We start from the raw sequence: 19,232 nt of genomic DNA, 5'->3' as shown, positions 1-19,232 counted from the left end.
CCAGAACCGTACAGAACCGAAAACCGTGACCATAAAACCGTGATACGAACCCAACAGTGGGTTTTGTGAACCGTACCACCCCTAATGTTTATACTTGTGTGTGTGTGTGTGTGTGTGTGTGTGTGTGTGTGTGTGTGTGTGTGTGTGTGTGTGTGTGTGTGTGTGTGTGTGTGTGTTAGAGTGAGAGAGTGACGGTGATTACCGGTAGCTTCAGAGCGAGTAGTGACTCTAGAGTCATAGTGAGAGGGACAAAGTGTCTCCCCTGTTCTTTCTGACCACGGTGAGACATCTGGAGCAGGAGAAGTTAACCCTCTCCTTGATTTCATGTTGTTTACGGAGAAGGAGAACCAGGAAATGAGTCGGGGGGGAAATGCAACGCTACCGAGCCACGGCCGAGAGACGTGCGTCGCTGCGACGTGTAGTTACATTTTGAAATGCGTGAAAAAGCCTCGAATCTGAATTGAAAACAACGTTTACAAGCAAACACATTTACACAAAATAACGCCCATAACAGGTTAGAATATTAAGGGCTGCCTAATATTAGTTCAAATATCACTATTTATTTAAATATACAAATGATATTGGAATAACAAAGTCCTGAGTCTACGCCCTACTTTGTGGTGTTTCAGGAGGAAAAGGGCCTCAGTTATACTCTCATATCAGTTTCACATTTTCTCCGTCAGCTTTGTATGAAACCCTGGAATGAAGACAGGAAGAAAAGACTTTGTTGATGTTAGTTTATTCATCATGTAAAGCTTCAGTTTGTTCACACATCCCATCAGGAAAGTCTGTTCAAAGACTCTTGTTCAATGATTTCATCAACACATTCACTTCATCCACACAATCACTTAGTTTGAACCAGAATCTCAGCTATGTCAAAGAGAAGAAGGACTTATTGATTATGATTATGACAACATTTGGCCCGTCCCACATGGGATTACAAGACACCGCTATTTAACAGACATCTTCCTGTCCCGCAGATACATAACGTGGAGAAATACATGAATAACAAAAAACAGCTAATATCTACACATCATCTCGGTAAAGATCTTTTTTAACATATCGACCTGTTTCAACAATCAAAGGTAAAATAACAGATCTCAACTGAGCACATCGAGAGCTTCTGGGGCTCCCCGAATTAATTGATTGATTGATTGATATCTTTTATTTTGAACATAATAGTAATAAAAAAAACACTCCATAATTTCCAGTACTGAAAGACCTCTATTTACACATGCAAAAAGGAGTAAGAAGAAGTAAAACGTATGTACTCCTACCCCTTTATACCCTTTCTATCCTATTAAATGAGTTAGCTACAAAATAATAAGTCTACAGAGATAATGAATCTGTAATCAATGAACATATATATTCAGAAGTTATATTCCCATTCAAATCCAGAATATTCCATATACCCTTCATATTATTTGTATTAGTATCTAATAGTTTACTATAGTAATCTCTCTTACAAGTTCCCATCATCTTAATTAGCTTATTTCTTATCTTTATTTTCTGCTTCTATAGTTCTGTGTTTAATACATTATCTATAAAGTGGATTGTTTTTTTACAGGCATTTTGTAATCCTTTTGAAATCCACGGTCTATCACTATATTTTTGTTTTTTGCAATATGTTTTTATCGGACAGTTCTTATCCTATAATAATTTCAATATTCTTAGGACTTCACCATATACTTTATCAATATATTTTTCCTGATATATTATTTGCCAGTCTTGTGAAAGCAGAGCATCTCTCAGTGCAACCATAGACTCTTCTGTTCTGACCCGTCTGAATAGACCGTGTTGTCCTTTTTAGATGTGTAGTTACTGTTGTAAACTGTAAAAACTGATAAGTGGTCACTGATGTCATTGATTAATAAACCACTCACTGTATTGTTATCTATGTCATTTGTAAAAATATTATCAATTAATGTTGCACAGTGGGAAGTAATCCTGCTGGGTCTGGTAATTTGGGGGAAAAAAAGCCCAGACTATACACTGTACTGATGAAGTCCTCTATCATATTGGGCTTATTTGGATTTAGCAAATCAATGTTAAAATCACCACAGATGAACATGACTTTCTGATTTGTTTTTGTAAATGTTTCCTCCATCCAATCCTTAAATAAATCAATCGAATGGTTTTCTCAACAAACTAAAACATCTCATCACTTCTACAACGTCAATACAAGCAAAAACAACATCAAACTCATTTACAAAAACGTTTAGAAAAGCAAATAAATGTCGAAAAAGTGACAAGAAATGTTGATAAAAGCAAAAAAATGAGAAAAAAGCAACAATAACGTGTAAACACACGAAAAAGGTTAAAAACGTCGAAAAAATAGAAAGTCACAACAATCAGCTCTCAGCAACAAAAACATGGAGACTAAATAAGTCAAAGAGTTAAAACACAGAATTTAACCCTTAAATGACTTCTGTCTATTTCAGTTTACACAACTCAGCAGAGGCTCCAGCATACCAATAATCAAACCTCTAGTCCAGCATAGAGGGGCTGAGTGAATGTGGTCTGGACTCTGTGGAGGAGAGTCATGGTTCCAGAGACGCTGTAGAAGGACAGAATACCTGCACTGTGATCCAGGTACACTCCTACTCTGGAGGACCCAGGACCTGAGACGGGAGTTTGGACATTGTTGGACCAAAATGTATATTTGTTGTTGTCACAATATAACGCCCAAGATTTGTCATTTCGTCCAAATCCACATTCATCCGACCCCCCTGCTCTGCTGATATTCTTGTATGCGACTGCTACAGAAACTCCTCTCCCTCTCCTCTCCACCTCCCAGTAACAACGTCCAGTCAGACTCTCTCTACTCAGGACCTGACACCAGTTAGTGAATCTGTCTGGGTGACTAGAATAAGACTGATGTTTTCTCATGAATGTTGCTTTCCTGTTCCCCTCAGATAATAACAGCATATGTGTTTGCTGTGTTTGGATCCAGTGTGATTTCACGTGAATATTTTAAGAATCCAGCTCTGGTCTTGGGCTCTGGTTGTGGCAGTAAAACGTCCACTTCAGTCCCTGTCAGTGAGACGTTTGTCCACTTCTCTCTCAGGACGTCCTGTAGTTTATCTCTGACTTCTGACACGGCCGCTGTCACGTCCTCAAAGCAGCTCAGAGGACGGATATGGATGCTGGATGTAGATTGGCTGAGTGGTGACAGTGAGGGGTAGTTGTGTAGAAACTGGTTGTGATCCTCTGTGTGTGAGAGCTTCTTCAGCTCAGCGTCTTTCCTCTTCAGCTCAGTGATCTCCTGCTCCAGCTTCTCCTGGAGCTCTTTGACTCGACTCACTTCACTTTTCTGCTGGGATCTGACCTGCTGCTTCACATCAGAGCTTCTTTTCTCCAGGAGACGGATCAGCTCAGTGAAGATCTTCTCGCTGTCCTCCACTGCTTTATCAGCAGAGAGATTGATGGCCTCCGCCTGCTGTTGAAGCAGCTTCACATCTTTCTCTCTGTCCTGGATTCTCTGCTGGATGTTTTGTCGACTCCCCTCGAGCTCTCTCTGCCTCTCAGCTCTCTCTGCTGCAGCTGAGACTGTGTCGTGGCCTTTATGTTCGTCCACAGAGCAGAGATAACAGATAAGCTGCTGATCAGTACGACAGAACATCTTCATCACCTCATCATGACGAGAGCAGACGTTCTCCTGGAGCTTCTTGGACGGCTCCACCAGCTTGTGTTTCTTAAATGTCTCTGATTCATAATGAGGCTGAAGGTGTTTCTCACAGAAAGAAGCCAGACAGACAAGACAGGACTTGTGTGCTTTGAGTTTTCTCCCGGTGCAGAAATCACAGACCACATCTTCAGCTCCAGCATAGCAGTGATCAGCAGGAGCAGCTTGGAGTCCAGTCCTCTTCAGCTCCTCCACTAAATCTGCTAACATGGTGTTTTTCAGCAGGACAGGCCTTGGTGTGAATGTCTTCCTGCACTGAGGACAGCTGTAGATGTACTTACGATCCTCTTCATCCCAGTGGCTTTTAATACAGTTCATGCAGTAGCTGTGTCCACAGGGAGTAGTCACCGGATCCTTCAGTAGATCCAGACAGATGGAACAAGAGAAGGTTTCCCGGTCCAGCTGAACTCGTTTCTGCGCCATTTCACCTCTCAGTGACGACGGTCTGACTGTGACTTTCAGTATGTGTGACTGTCTTATCAACGGATCCAGGTTCAAGGTTCAGCTTTATTGTTATTATACAACACAGGGAGGGGTTATCAAGCTTATATTCATGCCAGGATGAGGAGTGGCACCTTGAGCTTGGACTTTGTTTTCTCATTTTAAATACCACCTCAGTTAAAACGTCCTCTACATCAGAAAACATGACATTTCTAGTTGTAAAATACTTCTTGGCTCCTCAGGTTTTGTTGATGTCTCCATACGTCTCTGACTCTTCCTAAAGTCTCTCTGAATGTTATCAAACTAAACTGTCATGAAACCCTTAATATGCTGTATAATAATCTCACAATCCTAGAATGTGTGTAAAAGGTGTCAGAGATAAGTTCTCTGAACACAGGATGCATAACAAGATGCTATTTTATCCCCTTTGCTATTTTCTCTGAAAACCACTGAGTTTAAAATCCAACACTTACACTTTAACTTCTTACCGTATGCTGATGATGTGACGCTGGTTGGCGGTCTGTGTGAGGGGGACTCTGCCAAAGGTCAAACATATTTTAATCTTTTCTCTGCAGTGGTGGTGTAAGGAGAGTGTGTTAACACATAAAAGTTATCTTATCCAGCAGTGGTCCCCTAATACTGTATCTGAAGTCTCTTTTATATAGGCCTTAGTGGTCCCCTAATACTGTATCTGAAGTCTCTTTTATATAGACCTTAGTGGTCCCCTAATACTGTATCTGAAGTCTCTTTTATATAGACCTTAGTGGTCCTGTAATACTGTATCTGAATGATCTTTCATTGATGACACCCCCACCTTATGTTACACAAAGCATAGTGTTCAGAAGCATTAAAAGACTCTATTTGTCCGTTGTTTATTTCTAAAGAAACACGACAATGTATAAAAGGCTCCATTACCTTGTAGCTCACGTTATGGCTCCGTAGCAGACGTTTTTGTAAAAATAGGCTAACGATTGTGTCATAACCACGAGACTTCCTGTCTCATAGTAGAGGAGTTACCGTATAGTACAGGAGAAGCTCTCAGGCAGTTTGGACTTCCATTAGCTGTTTAAGTGTAATTACTAATGTTAACTATCATTTTAGTGATCAATAATGAGCCTGTGTCTATGTTATCTCCTTACATATACCTACGCTCTCCGTCTCTGCTAGATTGGGAATGATTGAGATTTCTCTTGGCACAGCTACCAGAAGACTTCCAACTTTCAGACAGGTTGCTCACGTCACATCTACGTCTTCAAGCTCAGTTGGAGGCTGCTCAGTAACGCTCAGCCATCACCGGGAAAGAGCTTCTAATATCCTTCACTGGTCTCCATCGAAGTCTATGGCGTCACTGTGTCCATTCTTTTACTGTCTATGAGCAGTACTCGCAGCATTCACACCTGTCCTACGTGTGTGTGTTACAGGACGATACCTGTAACTCTGGTGCTGACGGACTCGCAGCACCCGGATCAGGACCTGGGCACCCTGGAGCTGGCCGTCACCCTGACACCTAAAGACAGTCCCATAGAGGAGCGAAGAGACTCAACCGTACGTACATATACTGCTCATCTGTCCTGTTTAATTTACTTCATTGGTGCGACTTTAAACAGAGTATCTTTGTAAAATACTACGATTACAACTATTGTATAAGATGGAAGGAAAGTGAATTTTTGTAGTTATATGATGATGTTGTTTTTCCATTTTATTTTAAAGTAATTCAAACAAGTACAAACAAAAAAACTAGTGTCTGGTTTAACAGGTCACGACACAAAACCATTGACGAAGGGGCGCAAGTAGGCTCTGCTTTGTTTTAAAAGGTCGAGCATCACTGTAATAATCCTTTAATGTACTTATTGTTTCAACACTACTGGATTACAAGATCACAATTAACTCTTAAAGGACAAATCCGGCGCAAAATGAACCTAGGGGTTAATAACATATGTGTACCGAGTCGACCGTTCTCTGGGATCTGTTTTCATGCTAATCAAATGTGTCTCTAGCTTGAAACAAGCTGATTAGCTTCTAAAGATAGTCATCGGGGGTAAAGTAAAAAGAAATCACTATTTCTACACCACTAACAATAAATATATATATCACCACACTTCCACGGTAGCATAATGAGGCTCCCTACATGTAAACCCAAGCATTGAGAACGTTGTAAGTGTACAGACAGTTTATTAAAAGGATTACAGATATTAAAGACAGTAGCGTTCACGTACACAAGCAGGCGAGATCTTGGAAAACAGTCATGACCAGTCGACCGACAAACGCCGTGCAACCAGTAACCAGTAACATAGCTCAAGCACGCCGTTGTTCGCGCTAGCTTGTTTCAAGCTAGAGACACATTTCCTTAGCATGAAAACACATCCCAGAGAACGGTCAACTCGGTACGCGTGTGTTATTAACCCCTAGGTTCATTATGCGCCGGAATTCAAGATTAAAAACTTGGAATTGTCCTTTAATAATGAGCGTTTGTGTTTCCCACAGCAGAGACAGGTTATGAAGTATCGGTGGAAGCCGTATGTGAATAAAGTGAGTGTAGTGGTGATTAGGCTCTTACAGCTTCGCCCTGATTCAACCCTTTTCCTACTTCTAGTTTAGTGAGAACCTTCTTCCTCTTTATCAGCCGCCGTAGAGAGCAAGTGAGTCTGAACAAGGACTTTAGTGATCTGATTAAGTTAGTTGTTTACAGTAGTTGTTATAGGTTTTCTTAAAGTGCTCATATTATGCTTTTTGGCTTTTCCCCTTTCCTTTATTGTGTTATATATCTTTTTTTGTGCACGTTATAGGTTCACAAAGTGAAAAAAGCCCAAAGTCCCCCCCAAAGGGACTTACCATCTCCAACAGAAAACACTGTTCACAAACTGCTCCAAACAGCTCTATTGTAGTCCAGCCTTTACTTCAGAGACAAACGTGGTCACTTTGTAACACACGTTATAATGCTCGCCTAGCTGCTAGCATGGCACGCCCTCATACTCTGCTTCTGACTGGCTAGTAGTCCTTACCTAGGTACTGTCAGGGCACGCCCTCATACTCTGCTTCTGACTGGCTAGTAGTCCTTATCTAGGTACTGTCAGGGCACGCCCTCATACTCTGCTTCTGACTGGCTAGTAGTCCTTACCTAGGTACTGTCAGGGACACGCCCTCATACTCTGCTTCTGACTGGCTAGTAGTCCTTACCTAGGTACTGTCAGGGCACGGCCTCATACTCTGCTTCGGACTGGCTAGTAGTCCTTATCTAGGTACTGTCAGGGCACGGCCTCATACTCTGCTTCGGACTGGCTAGTAGTCCTTACCTAGGTACTGTCAGGACACGCCCTCATACTCTGCTTCTGACTGGCTAGTAGTCCTTACCTAGGTACTGTCAGGGCACGCCCTCATACTCTGCTTCTGACTGGCTAGTAGTCCTTACCTAGGTACTGTCAGGGCACGCCCTCATACTCTGCTTCTGACTGGCTAGTAGTCCTTACCTAGGTACTGTCAGGGCACGCCCTCATACTCTGCTTCTGACTGGCTAGTAGTACAATTATGAACCTAAAAATGAGCATACTATGAGCACTTTTAAGAGTTTGGAAAATGATGTACAAGAACACATAACATATGACTGACAAATGAAAGAAAAACCCAACATGAAGTGTTTGTGAGGATCCTAAAGAACTCACAGAACATCACAGCAGACTTTGACAACAACAGTCATTTTACCTCGCAGAACACAGGAGTTGCTGGCCATTGGCCATTGGTTGCTGACACTACCGGTCAAAAGTTTGGGGTCACTTAGAAATGTCCATTCTACTCCATTATAGACAGAATAGCAGCTGAGATCAGTTGCATTGTTTCTTTAATCAGGGCAGCAGTTTTCAGACTACATTATGTGCTTACAGACTATCAAAAGGGTTCTCGACTGTTGTAGAAAGAAGTGGCTGATCTTTAATGCAATATCTACATCGCCCATTATCAGCAACCATTCATCTAATGGTCCAAAGGCCCATTCTGTTCACTAATCTGATATCATTTTAAAAGGCTCACTGAGAAAACATTGGAGAACCATTTTGCAACTCTGTAAACACATAATGTAATCTGAAAACTGCTGCCCTGGTTAAAGAAACAATGCAACTGATCTCAGCAGGTATTCTGTCTGTAGTAGTGTATATTTATTAAATTCCCAATTACAGTTTCCATTGTTATTTAAATCTAAACATTAAGTTAAATCCTTCTTTGCTGCCATACTTCAGTTTCCTTATTTCACACAGTTACAGTTCAGAAGATGGTTTCAGAAGGTGTGCTCAGCACTAAGACATTAAACAAAGCCAGTGTCATCCATGTTTTATTCAGTATATAAATGAATCATCAGTCTGTGCTGCAGCTCCAGACTGAGAGAAAGAGACAAACAACAAAAAGAAAGAGAGAGAGAAAAGGAAAATCAACAGTACGAGAAACATGGAAGACAGAGAGCTCGGAAAGATCAAAGTGTCATTACAACTAATAAGGCCGTGAAAATGAATATTCAGCACATTCTTCACAATTAGGATCTATTTTAAGATGCTCTACTGGTGAAGCCTAACTAAAGTCGCAGTACCTCTCCTCTTCATCACTTGTATTAGCTCCTTGTAGTTAAACCTGTCCTGTAGCTCCCTCTAGTGGCTGACACAATGCTGTGCTGCTCCTGATGGGCATCTCATTTAGATTTTGACACTTTTTTGCAGCCCTCTAGTTATTAACCCTCATGTTGTCCTCAGGTCAGATTTGACCTGTTCTCAAAACTTCTATATCAGAAATATGGGTTTCTTTTTAACCAAAATACTCACAAAATGAAGTACAATTGAAAGTACTCGATCACTACTTTCATTGAACTGTGGGTATTCATTGAAATGGTTTCAAAACCTGACTAAACTTTGACGTCCACACGTCTGTGATTCTCCACCAACATACGTTCCTCTAATATTAGTCAAAATCATTCCTCATTTCAAAATGAGGTATAATCTCCTATACATGACATTTATAGACCATGAATTCCAAAAATACGTGTAAAACTAGCGGTGATACGTTGGTGTAAAGTGAAAAATAGCATCGAAAACGTGGGAAAAATATGACAAAAACATTGAAAAAAGTGCGAAAAAAAAGTGACAAAAACGTCAAAGAAATGTGTCCAAAAATATTTAAGAAAATTATTTTAAAAAAAAGTTAAAATTTTGACCCAGAAGGACAACACGTGCATGGTCGACCAGAAGACAACTCAAGGTTTAAAACCACTAGTGTTCTCCCACCCTGCAAAAGTCATGAAATAATGTATTTTGATGTATATTCAGACCATGCTGCTCAGGAGGTCCTGGAAACGATCCACAAAGGTAAGTCGCCATGATCATCATCATCATCATCATCATCATCATCATCATCACCATCATCATCATCATCATCATCATCACCATCATCATCATCATCATCATCATCATCATCATCTGTGTGTGCTGTTGCAGCTTTCCATTAACTGTCCTGAAACCTTCATGCTGATCGCCTCTCTGTTTCCATCAGTTTCTGCTCATTTTAATATCAGCGCCCCATGTGACTGTTGTTTGTCTTGTGTCAAAGATTTTTCGTGGCGTAGAGTTCAAATAGAAGTCAAACATTTTGTCTTTTGAGCTTCTTAAATGTTGATTGTTGCTGTGTGCTGCTGCTGCTGTCTCTTCCATCCACTGGCTGTTACCAGGGCCCTGGTTTTCCAGCTTCTTCCCTCCATAAACATGATGTTATATATGATGTTATAAAGGAAAAAGTCTGTAAGAGCACCAAATGGGGATTAATCCAACGATGAAAGTAGTCTCCAACAAATGCACTACTCCCCCCCGTTTGATGACTGACAACAGCTTCAGATAAACTTTAAAGGAACACGCCGACTTATTGGGACTTTAGCTTATTCACCGTATCCCCCAGAGTTAGATAAGTCCAGACATACCCTTCTCATCTCCGTGCGTGTTGTTACGCACCCACCGCTAGCCTAGCTTAGCACAGATCCTGGAGGTAACCGGCTCCATCTAGCCTAGCTTAGCACAGATCCTGGAGGTAACCGGCTCCATCTAGCCTAGCTTAGCACAGATCTGGGGGTAACCGGCTCCATCTAGCCTAGCTTAGCACAGATCCTGGAGGTAACCGGCTCCATCTAGCCTAGCTTAGCACAGATCATGGAGGTAACTGTCTCCATCTAGGCTAGCTTAGCATAGATCCTGGAGGTAACCGGCTCCATCTAGCCTAGCTTAGCACAGATCTGGAGGTAACCGGCTCCATCTAGCCTAGCTTAGCACAGATCATGGAGGTAACTGTCTCCATCTAGCCTAGCTTAGCACAGATCTGGAGGTAACCGGCTCCATCTAGCCTAGCTTAGCACAGATCCTGGAGGTAACCGGCTCCATCTAGCCTAGCTTAGCACAGATCTGGAGGTAACTGTCTCCAACTAGCCTACTGCTCCCAATAAGTGACAAAATAACGCCAACATGTTCCTATTAACATGTTGTGATTTGTATAGTCACAGCGTGTACAAATAACAAGGTCACATGACACACAGCCATCTTCTAACCGTATATAAACTGGGAACTATATTCTCAGAAAGGCGAAGCACGGAGATGAGAAGGGTATGTCTGGACTTATCTAACTCTGGGGGATACGGTGAATAAGACCAAGTCCCAATAAGTCGGCGTGTTCCTTTAAACAGTTTTGAAAAAGTAAAATCCAGGATCAAATCAAACATGGAGAACCGGGCCCTGCATACTCTCCTTTCATTTTCCTTTCACATGATAAATAAAGCTGTTTGTGTGTGTGTGTGTGTGTGTGTGTGTGTGTGTGTGTGTGTGTGTCGACGGACCAGCAGCAGCAGTCAATGCGTCTCTCTGAGCTGCATCGGAAATCGCAGCTCTGGCGAGGGATCGTCAGCATCGCGCTGATCGAAGGACGGAACCTGATCCCCATGGACCCCAACGGTCTGAGCGACCCGTACGTCAAGTTCAGACTGGGACCCCAGAAATACAAGAGCAAGGTACGCCTACACTGACCTCTGACCCCAGAAATACAAGAGCAAGGTACGCCTACACTGACCTCTGACCCCAGAAATACAAGAGCAAGGTACGCCTACACTGACCTCTGACCCCAGAAATACAAGAGCAAGGTACGCCTACACTGACCTCTGACCAGCCACCGCTCAGGAGAGGCTCATCTTTCTTCAAATTATGAACTTGTTTCCCGTGTGTGTGTGTGTCTGTCTGTCTGTGTGTGTGTGTGTGTGTGCACGTCTGTGTGTCTGTGTGTGTGTGTCTGTGTGTGTGTGTGTGTGTGTGTGTGTGTGTGTGTGTGTGTGTGTGTGTGTGTGTGTGTGTGTGTGTGTGTGTGTGTGTGTGTGTGTGTGTGTGTCTGTCTGTCTGTCTGTCTGTCTGTGTGTGTGTGTGTGTGTGTGTGTGTGTGTGTGTGTGTGTGTGTGTGTGTGTGTGTGTGTAGACGGTACCAAAGACCCTGAGTCCACAGTGGAGGGAGCAGTTTGACCTCCATCTGTATGAAGAGAGCGGAGGAGTGTTGGAGCTCACAGTGTGGGACAAAGACACAGGGAGGAGAGACGACTTCATCGGACGGTCAGTTGATCACTTCTCTGTGTTCAGCTGCATTATTTGTAAAATTATAAAAGCTGTAAACGTTTATGTTCCTTATTTTTTATTATGAAAATAGTTTCCCAAAGTTGCCAGTGGACAGAATGTCCTCTCAGTCTACAGCAGGAGGATTGTGTCTGTGACACTTTAACTGTCTGTTCACAAGAAATGAAAACTAAATCCTAGTTTTAGATAGGTGTACCTAAAATAGCAAACGTAATTAGTGCTTACCAGTGTATCTCCGTGTGTACTTCGTCCACAGTAATCCCACCAATCAGTCTCAAAACGTCCCAGTTAGAGAGGAAATGCCCTAAACATATTCTTTGTAAGTCTTTACAATCATTCCCCAAAAGAACCGAGCAGGCCTGCCTTGTTGCTCCATCTTCATAACTTGACATTTTCAGCGTGTAGCTCGCTAGCTGGGAAGTTGTTGTTTCCCGTAGCGAAGGGATTTTGAGAACGGCAACGCCGTACGTCAGGCTTTATCCTGGAACTGTACATCTGTTGATCCAGACTCTAGCGTGACTGACTCGCACGCCAATCAAGTTGTTGTGTTGGAGTGAAGCTAAAAGTTTGCAGGCTGAACTCGCACATGTGAATTATGAACTCGCACTTTGGTTCTGCATTACGTGCATCGGTCTACATACCAAGTTTTTTGTGTGCGGCTGCGTGCATCGAACCGTGACCCTCGTACCAAATACATAAACTGTTACAGCCCTAAAGACGGGGGGTCAGCCCTATGTTCCCACAGCCCAATGGTCCCACAGCCCAATGGTCCCACAGACCTATGTTCCCACAGCCCAATGGTCCCACAGCCCTATGTTCCCACAATTTTGAAAAAAATCTTAGAAATGTGGGAACATTGGCACGCTCCCAAAGACGGAGTGGGCACAACATTAACATTGTTCAATGTTTGCTGTCCAGCTGCCAGTTGGACCTCTCCACTCTGTCCAAGGAGCAAACTCATCACCTGGAGCTGGCCCTCGAGGAGTCCAGGGGCTACGTGGTGCTGCTGGTCACGCTGACCGCCTCGGCGCACGTCTCCATCGCCGACCTGTCCGTCACACCGCTGGACGACCCGCAAGAGCGCAGGGAGATACTCAAGCGATACGTGAGCAGCACTCTTAACGCTTCTGATTATATCTAACTAATAAAACACAGGCTGGATTTAAAGGAATATCCACTGAAACACTCGCAGCGTGAATGACTTCCTGTTTGGTTTCTCCAGGGTGTGTTGAAGTCGTTCTCTAACTGGAGAGACGTGGGCATCGTGCAGGTGAAGGTGATGAGAGCAGAAGGACTCATGGCTGCAGACGTTACCGGTAATCACAAATATTCTCATCATACATCCTGTTCTGTAGACCAGTGTTTCTCAAATGGGGGTCCGTGTCCCCCTAGGGTTACTTTGGAGGACTGCAGGGGGTATACATGTCCCCCTAGGGGTACTCTGGAGGACTGCAGGGGGTATACGTGTCCCCCTAGGGGTACTTTGGAGGACTGCAGGGGGTATACGTGTCCCCCTAGGGGTACTCTGGAGGACTGCAGGGGTTATACGTGTCCCCCTAGGGGTACTCTGGAGGACTGCAGGGGTTATACGTGTCCCCCTAGGGGTACTCTGGAGGACTGCAGGGGGTATACGTGTCCCCCTAGGGGTACTTTGGAGGACTGCAGGGGGTATACGTGTCCCCCTAGGGGTACTTTATTGAAAAAAACTTGAGAACCACTGCTGTAGACTATACCTGCAGTGATCCATTGTACAGCAGCTGTGTAATGTAACGTGAATGTTTTTGTAGGAAAGAGTGATCCGTTCTGTGTGTTGGAGCTGAATAACGACCGGCTACAGACTCATACTGTTTACAAGAACCTGAATCCCGAGTGGAACAAAGTCTTCACCTTGTGAGTGACCATCTGTCCACGTTTATCTGTTTTTTTTCTTCATAAAAACAGAAATACTGTCTTCTTCTGGGCTTTCTTTCAGATTTTTAGCTCAGTTGCTATTTCACTTTGTTATTATTATAATGCTTGATATTACCTGGAACTTTACTGAAATGCTTATTTACTGGGAAGTACTCAAGTTTACTCAAGTACTGTACTTAAAACGCTCATATTATGCTCATTTTCAGGGTCATAATTGTATTTAGAGGTTGTACCAGAGTAGGTTTACATGGTATATTTTTTGTTGTACTGCACAGTGCTGCAGCTCCTCTTTTCACCCTGTGTGTTGAGCTCTCTGTTTTAGCTACAGAGTAAAGACATCTCACTTCTGTTCCATCTTTGTTGGGAGTCGCACATGCTCAGTAGCTAGGTAAGGACTACTAGCCAGTCAGAAGCAGAGTATGAGGGCGTGCCCTGACAGTACCTATGTAAGGACTACTAGCCAGTCAGAAGCAGAGTATGAGGCGTGCCCTGACAGTACCTAGGTAAGGACTACTAGCCAGTCAGAAGCAGAGTATGAGGGCGTGCCCTGACAGTACCTAGGTAAGGACCACTAGCCAGTCAGAAGCAGAGTATGAGGGCGTGCCCTGACAGTACCTAGGTAAGGACTACTAGCCAGTCAGAAGCAGAGTATGAGGGCGTGCCCTGACAGTACCTAGGTAAGGACTACTAGCCAGTCAGAAGCAGAGTATGAGGGCGTGTCCTGACAGTACCTAGGTAAGGACTACTAGCCAGTCAGAAGCAGAGTATGAGGGCGTGCCATGCTAGCAGCTAGGCGAGCATTATAACGTGTGTTCCAAAGTGACCACGTTTGTCTCTGAAGTAAAGGCTGGACTACAATAGAGCTGTTTGGAGCAGTTTGTGAACAGTGTTTTCTGTTGGAGATGGTAAGTCCCTTTGGGGGGGACTTTGGGCTTTTTCACTTTGTGAACCTATAACGTGCACAAAAATAGATATATAACACAATAAAGGAAAGGGGAAAAGCCAAAAAGCATAATATGAGCACTTTAAGAACAAAACAAAACTCCAATATGGCTTCACATAGAGACACTTTCTTCCTCCTCTCTGTGTCACGTTTTCTATTTCCTCAGTAACGTTAAAGACATTCACTCGGTGTTGGAGGTGACGGTGTTTGATGAGGACAGAGACAGGAGCGCTGACTTCCTGGGGAAAGTGGCCATCCCATTGTTACATGTGAGTGAGATTAGAGGAAAACCCAATCTAAGGTGTGTAGAAATATCCTAACACGGGTTGTAAAGGTCATAAATAGACGGGTTTTTATTTTTGAAATATTCATTTATCGGCCATTATAAATGCCAATACCGATAGTTTGGAAAACGCCTAATATCGGCCCACCGATATATCGGTCGGGCTCTAGTTTGAAACCTGTCGACACTTAAAGGGAAGTTTGGTTATAAGCTACTTCTCCGTGGTCAGTGTGTCAGCTACAGTAGATGGCGGTCGGCACGACAACAGTTTGGAGAAGCAGGCAGGAGTACCAACCGAACTGAAGCCGTTATCTCTGCTCTCTTCAAAGCCACCAGACACTTTGACAAAAACATCATTTTACCTCCAGAACACGGGAGTTGCTGCTCTACCGCTGCCTCCATCGGTTAGTTAGTTAGTTAGTTAGTTAGTTAGTTAGTTAGTTAGTTCCTAACACTTAAAAACACCAAAGTCACAAAATAACTAGGGGTGGTACAGTCTCGGTCCATCAGTCCACTGTTAACGTGCACTAACCTCTTCCTGCCGTAGTTCCCACTTTATACACCTATGTTAAAACACTGAGACGACGAGGGGGATGAGGGTGACGAACACAACACATGGCAGCTGATTGGACGAACGCGTCACGTGGTTCTTGCTGCTCCCGAATTTCAAAACAGACTCTAATGGCGTCTCGTTCTGAACACGATCTCGTATTTTACGAAAATAGTTCACTGAAAAGTGTTTCTGAAAACGTTTTTAAGCGAGAAATAGGCCGTGCAGTTGCTGAATCTGTCTGTTTTTTTTTTTAATCGACAAAGGTCAGTTTAAAATATTTACGTCAGATTTTGAGAGGCGGCAAGCTGACCGCTCCTCAGGTGGAGTGTGGCGTGCTGCAGGTCACGTCACGTGTAGAAATGGTAAGTGGGAGAGATGAGGAAGACTGTAGAGACGTCAGGTGGGAGAGATGAGGAAGACTGTAGAGATGTCAGGTGGGAGAGATGAGGAAGACTGTAGAGACGTCAGGTGGGAGAGATGAGGAAGACTGTAGAGTAGTCAGGTGGGAGAGATGAGGAAGACTGTAGAGATGTCAGGTGGGAGAGATGAGGAAGACTGTAGAGATGTCAGGTGGGAGAGATGAGGAAGACTGTAGAGATGTCAGGTGGGAGAGATGAGGAAGACTGTAGAGATGTCAGGTGGGAGAGATGAGGAAGACTGTAGAGATGTCAGGTGGGAGAGATGAGGAAGACTGTAGAGATGTCAGGTGGGAGAGATGAGGAAGACTGTAGAGACGTCAGGTGGGAGAGATGAGGAAGACTGTAGAGATGTCAGGTGGGAGAGATGAGGAAGACTGTAGAGATGTCAGGTGGGAGAGATGAGGAAGACTGTAGAGTAGTCAGGTGGGAGAGATGAGGAAGACTGTAGAGTAGTCAGGTGGGAGAGATGAGGAAGGCTGCCTGGAGCTGGAGGATGCTCCAGCGTCGTATATAGTCTGGTGTGTGGGAACATTTTGGGTTTCATGTTACCTATGATGACAGCAGAAATCAAACAATAGATAGAACTGCAGCTGTGTTCATGTGTTGTGCAACATGCATTCAATATGCTAATTAAGCTATATATCATATGCTGAAGTATATATATATATATATATATGAGGTAAAATGACTGTTTTTGTCAAAGGAGTCTGGTGGCCTAACCCTAACCTTTAGCCTAAATACTTAACCCATACTTACTTCCAAAAAAATTTATCTTATTAGATTACAAAATATATTTTCCAAAATACAGAACAGTCCTCATTAAAGGTGCTGTAGGTAGGATTGTGAAGATCCAGGACTTAGGCAAAGAATTTGAACATCAACAACTTCTCAGTCCCTCCCCCCTTTCTGCTAAAGCCCAAAACGGTCTCCTAAGCCCCTCCCCCCACAAGGGAGAATGAATGCATGTGCATGAGCAGTGATTGACACGCAGTTTACACCCCCCCTGGCCCTGATTGGTGCATCTGAACAGGGAGCTGTGGAGGAGCTGGATTTCTTTGTAAATGACCTGCTTCATGTAGTTCTACTGGAACATAGGGTCAGTTTCAGCAAATATGACAGAAAGGTAGTTTTATAAGTCTTACCTACTGCACCTTTTAACTTACTTGAAAGTTTTACCTTATTAGCCTACATCTTACTACTTACTGACTTAGTTCATTACTGGACTCCTTAATCACTGTCTTTATCTTATGTTGCTTCACTACCTCCAACAATTTAGCTAATACAGGCCCTAAAATGATCCCTTAACCTAACATACCTACTTACTTGCCAAAAACCTAGCCCTGTTATAGTCTCTGGTGGCTTTGAAGAGAGCAGAGATAACAGCTTCAGTTCCCCGTCGTAAAGGGCTGTCTGACAGCAAGGTGAAGCGCTGAAAATACTCTAAATACAGCCTCCACTTAAACTGATAGAGAGGTTTAAAGGTGTCTAAAATGCGTTTAGCTGCTGCCCCCCTCCACAGCAGGACGTTGCTTATCTTCTGTGTCGGTACTCCTGCCTGCTTCTCTAAACTGGAGGTGTGCCGGCCATCATCTACTGTAGCTAACACACTGACTATAGAGAAGTAGCTCATACAAACACACTTCAAAACATCTGAACTATCCCTTTAAGTGTTTAATCCAAACTGTAACCATGTTTTTATGTTTCTGTCAGATCCGTAACGGTGAGCAGAAGAGCTACGTGTTGAAAAATAAGGAGCTGACAGGGCCGACTAAAGGAGTCATCTACCTGGAGATAGATGTCATCTACAACACTGTGAGTGCCATACGCTCTTTTATTCACTGGTGGAAAGTACATTTACTTAAAGGAACACGCCCACTTATTGGGACTTTAGCTTATTCCCCGTATCCCCCAGAGTTAGATAAGTCCATACATACCCTTCTCATCTCCGTGCGTGTCGTAACTCTGTCTGACGCCCCCACCGCGAGCCTAGCTTAGCACAGATCCTGGAGGTAACCGGCTCCATCTAGCCTAGCTTAGCTCAGATCCTGGAGGTAACTGGCTCCATCTAGCCTAGCTTAGCTCAGATCCTGGAGGTAACCGGCTCCATCTAGCCTAGCTTAGCTCAGATCCTGGAGGTAACTGGCTCCATCTAGCCTAGCTTAGCTCAGATCCTGGAGGTAACTGACTCCAACTAGCCTAGCTTAGCACAGATCCTGGAGGTAACTGGCTCCATCTAGCCTAGCTTAGCACAGATCCTGGAGGTTACTGGCTCCATCTAGCCTACTGCTCCCAATAAGTGACAAAATAACACCAACATGTTCCTATTTACATGTTGTGATTTGTATAGTCACAGCATGTACAAATAACAAGGTCACATGACACACAGCCATCTTCTAACCGTATATAAACTGGGAACTATATTCTCAGAAGGCGAAGCACTGCTACTTCTGCTACTTGGGCGGAGTGATTAGCACAACACCTGAAAAGCCCCGTTGTTACTCTCTGCTCCTCACCACGGGGCTTCTCAGGTGCTCACTCTGCCCAAGTAGCAGAAGTAGCAGTGCTTCATCTTCTGAGAATATAGTTCCCAGAATGTATACGGTTAGAAGATGGCTGTGTCTCATAACCCATGAAAAGTTGAGTCTGTAATACCTGTCTTTGTCTTTGTGTGTTTTCCTCTTCAGTTTAAAGCTGCTTTAAAGACTGTTGTCCCTGCAGAGCAGAAATACATCGAGGAAGAACCAAAAGTGTCCAAGCAGGTATGTTTATCAGTAAATCATCAGCTACATCGCGCAAAAGAGACTCTTTCTGTGACATTTTAGTCTCTCTCATTGGTTCCTACTGAAGACATTAAAGACACAAATACACTCAAAATTATAAACGCAACACTTTAGTTTTTGCCCCCATTTTTCATGAGCTGAACTCAAAGATCTAAGACTTTTTCTACGTACACAAAAGAACTATTTCTCTCAGATATTGTTCACTAATCTGTCTAAATCTGTCAGTGAGCACTTCTCCTTTGCCGAGATAATCCATCCAGCTCACAGGTGTGGCATATCAAGATGCTGATTAGACAGCAGGATTATATACAGGTGTGACTTAGGCTGGCCACAATAAAAGGCCACTCTAAAATGTGTAGTTTTACTGTATTGGGGGGGTCGGGGGGGGGTCCGAAAACCAGGACAAGGCTTATTAAACGTGGGGGAAAAACACAAAAACAGACACCTTTCTGAGAAAAACAGAAAGGTGCACGGTCGACGGGAAGACGACACGAGGCTTAACTGAATCAGAGTGGTTCCCTGATCTGTGTTTTAAGATCCATCAGGCTGTGTTTTCTGGTTTGAGTCTGAACATGAAGATATAGAACTT

The 19,232-nt window shown here is 43.5% G+C and overlaps 1 protein-coding gene and 1 pseudogene across 6 annotated transcripts in view; one reads left to right on the top strand and one right to left on the bottom strand.

The window, feature by feature from the left end:
- The window catches only part of mctp1b (multiple C2 domains, transmembrane 1b), a 58,815-nt gene that overhangs the window by 29,511 nt on the left and 10,072 nt on the right, over positions 1 to 19,232 (top strand). For 2 of the 6 annotated variants that reach the window (XR_013503226.1, XM_078271732.1), the window contains exons 5-14: positions 5,548 to 5,671; positions 9,430 to 9,468; positions 10,980 to 11,147; positions 11,603 to 11,733; positions 12,673 to 12,859; positions 12,977 to 13,070; positions 13,542 to 13,644; positions 14,775 to 14,877; positions 17,574 to 17,675; positions 18,548 to 18,622. Coding sequence is in view for 1 of the 6 variants with exons in the window: in XM_078271732.1 (XP_078127858.1) it covers positions 5,548 to 5,671; positions 9,430 to 9,468; positions 10,980 to 11,147; positions 11,603 to 11,733; positions 12,673 to 12,859; positions 12,977 to 13,070; positions 13,542 to 13,644; positions 14,775 to 14,877; positions 17,574 to 17,675; positions 18,548 to 18,622 (1,126 nt within the window). In the remaining 5 variants the exon portion in view is untranslated. The remainder of the gene's footprint in view (positions 1 to 5,547; positions 5,672 to 9,429; positions 9,469 to 10,979; positions 11,148 to 11,602; positions 11,734 to 12,672; positions 12,860 to 12,976; positions 13,071 to 13,541; positions 13,645 to 14,774; positions 14,878 to 17,573; positions 17,676 to 18,547; positions 18,623 to 19,232) is intronic. The other 4 variants (XR_013503227.1, XR_013503229.1, XR_013503230.1 and 1 more) reach the window with 3 other exon arrangements.
- On the bottom strand, positions 723 to 4,123 carry LOC144531533 (tripartite motif-containing protein 16-like; annotated as a pseudogene).

This window comes from Sander vitreus, chromosome 16, assembly GCF_031162955.1.
Source record: "Sander vitreus isolate 19-12246 chromosome 16, sanVit1, whole genome shotgun sequence".
Lineage (NCBI taxonomy): Eukaryota > Metazoa > Chordata > Actinopteri > Perciformes > Percidae > Sander > Sander vitreus.
The sequence above is the reverse complement of the archived record's forward strand: the minus strand, read 5'-3'. Positions and strand labels throughout refer to the sequence as shown.